This window comes from Tasmannia lanceolata, unplaced genomic scaffold, assembly GCF_043159265.1.
Source record: "Tasmannia lanceolata isolate RefF3 unplaced genomic scaffold, GAP_Taslan_0.1 ptg000023l, whole genome shotgun sequence".
In the NCBI taxonomy this organism is placed as follows: domain Eukaryota; kingdom Viridiplantae; phylum Streptophyta; class Magnoliopsida; order Canellales; family Winteraceae; genus Tasmannia; species Tasmannia lanceolata.
Window position 1 is genome coordinate 20,688,153 of NW_027518700.1, and position 6,191 is coordinate 20,694,343.

Sequence of the window (6,191 nt, forward strand, 5' to 3'; positions counted from 1 at the left end):
CACTTTGATGTTTTTATTAGCAGCTTCAACAGCTCCGTTCGTTTGAGGTCTATAGGGCGAAGACTTATGATGCTTGATCTTAAACTCCTCACACAAGCGCGCCACCTCCTTCTTGAAATGGGACCCATTGTCTGAAATTAGTTCATGTGGTACTCCATATCTGCAAATAATATTTGCTTTGATGAACTTTGCAACAGAAGCCGAGGTCAATGACGCATACGAAGCCGCTTCTATCCACTTTGTGAAGTAATCAATGGCAACCAAGATATACTCATGCCCACTAGAAGACTTCGGACTTATCTTCCCAATGATATCTATTCCCCATACTGAGAATGGCCACGGTGAAGTGAGAGAATGCAATTGAGAAGGTGGCACATGGATGAGACTGGCATAGACCTGACATTTGTGACATTTCTTCACATAGGCGTAGCAATCTGCTTCCATTGTCGGCCAGTAATAATCAAGTCCGAGAATCTTCCTTGACAGCATCTTTCCGTTCATGTGAGGTCCACAGACACTTCGTGTGTCTGCTCTATGAGTTCTGCGGCTTGATCCTCATCTATACACAAAAGTTGGATTCCATCGAACAACCTTCTGTACAACTCCTCACCACAGATGATAAAGTTAGAGGCCAATTTCTGAAGAGACCTTCGCTCTTTTCCTGAAGCTTCCGGCGGATGTCCTTTGCCTGAGATGAAGTTTTTGATGTCTGTGTACCAAGGCCTGCCATCTGGACACCTTGCTGCTATTTCAATGGCGTTAACATGTGACGGGGCCCATTGAAGTCTTACTTCTAATGGTTGAACCTCCATTGTCGCAGAAATGTCAAGCATCGAAGCCAGAGTAGCTAATGTATCCGCAAAGTGATTCTTCGTTCTGGACAAATGAGTGAATTTGATATTTCCGAATTTTCTGACCAGAGACTCTAGGTACGTATTATACGGGATCAACTTATCGTCTCTTGTTTTCCAGTTTCCGTTGGTTTGACAGATAATCAGAATTGAGTCCCCGAATACATCTAGGTCCTGAATGCGCAAGGCCATGGCTGCTTCCAAACCTGCAATACATGCCTCGTATTCTGCCATATTATTTGTGCACTTGAACTGAAGTTTGATGGATACAGGGATATACTCTTTTCTTGGTGATATCAACACCGCCCCTACACCTTGGCCTCGATTGTTGACTGCTCCATCGAAGTACAACAACCACTTTGTGTCTGGAACTTCATCTTCCACAGTCATTATCTCCTCATCTGGAAACTCTGCTTTCAAAAATTCATTATTTTCTGCTGGTGAATCGGCTAACTGTTCAGCTATCACGCGCCCCTTAATTGACTTCTGTGTGACATAAGTGATATCGAACTCAGACAATAACAACAACCACCTGGCAGTTCTCCCGGTGAGGGCTGGCTTCTCGAACAAATATTTCAATGGGTCCATCCGGGAGAGTAGAAGAACCCTATTCGATAACAAATAATGCCTCAGCTTTTGAGTAGCCCAAACTAGTGCTAGACAAGTCTTCTCAAGAATGGTATATTTCTGCTCGTACTCCAACATTTTCTTGCTGATGTAGTAAATGGCTCTTTCTCGCTTTGACTCCGGGTCTTGCTGCAGTAACATACACCCCATCGCTGTGTCAGTAACAGACAAGTACAGCAACATCGGTTGTCCTGGTATGATTGGTGACAAAACTGGTGGTAAAGCCAAACACTGCTTGATTTTCTCGAAAGCTTCTTGACACTCTTCGTTCCATTTCTTTGAAGCATTCTTCTTTAAGAGCTTGAAAATCGGTTCACAAGTCGTTGTCAATTGTGCAATGAACCTTCTCAAGTACTGGACCTTTCCTAAGAACCCACGGATCTGCTTCTCAGTGTTTGGCGGAGCCATTTCTTGAATAGCCTTGATTTTCTGCGGATCTACTTCAATCCCTCTCTGGCTGACCAAGAATCCCAGCAGTTTTCCTGATGTAACCCCAAATACACACTTATTTGGGTTGAGACGGAGCTTGAACTTTTGAATTCGCTGGAAGAACTTTCTCAATGCCCCTGCGTGCTCTTCCCTGGTCTTCGCTTTAACGATCATCCCATCAACATATACTTCGACCTCTTTGTGTATCATGTCATGCAGTAAAGTGGTAGCAGCCCTCTGATATGTTGCTCCAGCATTTTTGAGTCCAAATGGCATAACTCTGTAACAATATGTCCCCCATTGAGTGATGAAGGCCGTCTTGATCATGTCTTCAGGAGCCATCTTGATCTGGTTGTATCCTGGGAATCCATCCATAAACGAAAGGAGAGCATGGCCCGCTGTGTTGTCCACCAAGATGTCAATGTGTGGCAAAGGAAAATCATCTTTCGGACTTGCTTTGTTTAGATCTCTGAAATCCACACACATTCTGACTTTTCCGTCCTTCTTGGGCACCGGTACTATGTTGGCTAGCCATTCAGGGTATTCAACAACTTGTATGAAGCCAACATCCAATTGTTTCTGAACTTCATCTCTGACTAACAAGTCCCACTCTGGTTTCATTTTTCGGAGTTTTTGCTTTTTCGGCCTGGCACCCGGGATTAGGGGAAGTCTATGTTGAACAATGTCTTCACTTAATCCCGGCATGTCATCATAGGACCAAGCGAAAACTTCTTTGAATTCCTTTAACAGGGCAATTAATTCCGCACGCTCTTCGGGAGTTAATGTTTTGCCAATTCGAATTTCCCGAATTAGGGTTTCATCACCAATATTGATGGTCTCGATTTCCTCTTCGAATGGTTTTGCTCGACGCTGCTCCTCCTGCCTAATCATGTGTTTGATTTCAGGGGGAGTTTTGCCGGCATCCTCATTAGAGGGGGAGTCTTGATTATTATTATTATCAATTTGATAAGATAAAGAAGCAGAAATTGAAGTAGAGACAGGCGAATAAAAAGAAGAGTCTTTTATTTCATTCAAAGAAATTGAAGTTACATCTGTTGACGCGCCTTCAATGGGCTCAGTATTGAAATCTTTAGAAATCTTTACAGACTCATCAGACTGGACTATCGTATGAACAGACTTGATAGACTCGGTAGACTCAACGGAAGATGCAACAGACTCTGTATCGGACCGAACAGCGGCATCGGAAGACTCCTCATCGATCTCATCGACGGGCTCAATCACAACTGTACCTGCATCAAAAGAAACATCAGATATAGCAAACTCTATTCTTGACTCTGAAATGGACATATAGCTAGAGACAACAGACTCTTTGATAGAAACAGGACTGTACTGGATGACGACTTGGGGTATGACCTGGGAACTCCAGTTCGTGAGGGGTCCCTCGGCTGGGGTGATAAGGCTTTCAGGATCAAGGATCAGCGCATCTCCTCTGATCATGGCTACAATCGGTAACTCAACCTGAAACAGGGAATTTAGAAGACACGGCTCAAGAATATCAGCCCAATCAACCTCTGGTTCGATCTCATGAATCTGCAAACTCGGGTACTGATCTGGCAGCTCCATATCGAAAAATATCTCAAACCCCGGCAGCTCTTGCCCTGTTAACTCATCAACCCACGGCTCTGCGAACCCACAGAATGCAAAGTCATCCCCCTCTCTGCGGTACTTACCATTTCTGATTAGACTAAATGATTTCATCGGCAGCTCTAGACCCCGGCGACGGAGCTCGGACCATTTCCGCATGTAATTTCTCATTTCTCTAATCTCATCACGAGAAGGTTCATATCCGAGTCCGAACAACCCTTCATTCTTTCTCATTACAGGCCATTCGACTATCCCCTGATGATTGCGACCCAGACCTGCACCAGGAAGGTACCCCTGTTTACGCATCATCTTTACAACCCGGGGATTAGTGCTGGTGAGGAACAAAATCTCTTCATTCTTTGCTTTTTCAAATGATATGGCCGTGACTTCTACAGAGAACCCGGTCAGACTAACATCACCTTTCTTTTCTGAGGTACCCTCCTGCGAAATTTGGCCTACCTCTAAATCAGGATCACCCTTGACTGTTATCACCCTGTTGTTTCTGATGAACTTCAGTTTCTGGTGTAGTGAAGAAGGGATAACTCCAACCTTATGGAGCCAAGGTCGGCCAAGCAAGAGAAGGAAAGACGCTTTGATATCGAGTACTTGGAACTCTACTTCAAAGATTTCTCCTCCTATCAGAATTTCAGTTGCTAGTGTTCCAATAACATCGCGTCTGGTACCGTCATACGCCAAAATTCCTTGCTCAGAAGGGATAAAGTCATTCGGCCCAAATCCCAGGACAGTAGCAGTGGCTAACGGACATACGTTCAGTGCGGACCCGTTGTCAACTAATACATCTGGGACCTTCTTCCCGTTACAGACAACAGTGATCTTCAGTGGACGCGTATGATTATGACCCTCAGATGTCAGATCTTCATCAGTGAAAGAAAGAGTCTTGGACACCCTAGCCATCGCTACCAAACCAACAAGTTCATCAGATGTAATATCTACAGATACCTGTGCAGCATTCAACTCTCTTAGTACAACTTGACGGTGCTTTGGGGAAGCCATAAGCAAACCCCAAATTGAAATATTAGCCTGGGTCTTTTTGAGTTGCCGTAAAAGACTCTCATCCTCTTCTTCGCAACTCGGCTTGTTCTGCTTCTGCGCTTCTGCGGCTCTTACAACTTCAGCTGGGTTCTCAGCTCTCAACTCAACAGGTTTGAAGATCCGCCCACCACGAGTAACATGGCGAACTTCGTCACATTGATCGTTCAAGAAATCAAAGTCATCGTCATCAAAGCTCAGAACATACGGAACCACATCTTGAACTTCCTCTTCATCACATTGAAGGATGTAGGGACCAGTAGAAGACTCAGCATAATCATCTTCATCTCCACCAAGCACATAAGGCTTCTCTTCCTCTACTTCTTCAATTTCCTCGCCAAATGCCAAGACAGTCGGTGAATCGGAAGCGATAGCACAAATCAACGAAGTAGGGTCAAGAATAGGCTCTTCAGTAAAAACCGCCCCAACTGTAGGTGGAGGCCGCGCAACATGAGCTGGTAATGGATTCCGGGTAGTGTTTGGCATAAATACAGCGATTTTTTTTGCTTCTATCATATCCTGAATTTTATGCCTCAAGGCCATACAGTTGTCTCTTAATAACTTCTTGAGAGCGACAGATAAAGGGTAAGGTAGTGGATCAAAATGCCTTGGCACTTTCCTCACTGACTGCTCTGTTTCTGCTACAACTCTTCTCACCGGGCGCGCAACAACCACATTGTTAACTTCAGGCTTTGAAACTACCATTGGTTTCTTTCCATTCCTCGGATCAAAAGATGATTTCGCCAGAGAACCCTTCAACAACGCATCTTCAGTTATGGTTCCTGTCTTGATCAGGTGATTGAAATCAGAGTAATACTGCGTCGCCATGAAGTGGTAATACTGTGGAGACAGATTCTTGACCACAATCTTGATCTGATCTTCTTCAGCATGGCGGTTAGTCATCTGGTTCGCTTTTCTCCTCCATCTTCTTACGAAAGACGTAAATGTTTCCTGGGGTCCTTGCTTGATCGCTTTCAGATCCCTCTTCGTAACTTCAATTCCTTCTTCCATCGAAAATTGCTCAACAAACTTGTTAGCAATTTCGTCTAAGGTTCCGAGCTCTTCGGGTTTCAGATGAAGGAACCACTTCTTGGCTACTCCTGCTAGAGACATCGGAAACACCTTGGCGATCTGCTCTGGAGACAGCCCATACCCTTCTAAATTTGAAATGAACGACCTCAGATGACTCCACGGGCACCCGTCCCATCATATTTATCAAAATCTGGCATTCTGAATTTTGGAGGAAGAGTGACACCAGGGAAAAGGGAAAAGTCAGACATATTGATCTTCCTTGGGCCCTTAACTTGCATGCTTTCAACTTGCTGGGTCAATTTTTCAACTTTATCGACCAATTCTTTCTCTTTGCTTGGCTTGACTTATTGCGGGAGACAGTTCTCCTCTACATACTGCTCGTCATAGAAATCATCTTCAGGGGAAATGACAGACCGAACAAAGCCCGGAATCACATTGGGAGGATTTTGGACAACAGGTTGTTTCGAGGTAGCGGCTTTCTCGCTCTTCAACTGAGTAACATCTTCCTTTAAAGTAGATACCTCTCTTGTAAGGTTCCTCATCATGTCTCTCATTTCAGCTAGCATCTCATTTGACTCGACCATTTGGTTAAGACTA

The 6,191-nt window shown here is 44.5% G+C and overlaps 1 protein-coding gene across 1 annotated transcript; it reads right to left on the reverse strand.

The window, feature by feature from the left end:
• Window positions 1-497: 497 nt before the first annotated feature.
• LOC143855929 (uncharacterized) lies at window positions 498-5,675 on the reverse strand. Its single transcript, XM_077365975.1, has 5 exons — window positions 4,119-5,675; window positions 2,958-4,031; window positions 1,839-2,144; window positions 1,458-1,607; window positions 498-1,337 (listed from the first exon to the last, which is right to left on the reverse strand). Exons 1-5 carry the CDS (start codon window positions 5,673-5,675, stop codon window positions 498-500), a joined length of 3,927 nt encoding a protein of 1,308 aa, XP_077222090.1.
• Between the last annotated feature and the right edge of the window lie 516 nt (window positions 5,676-6,191).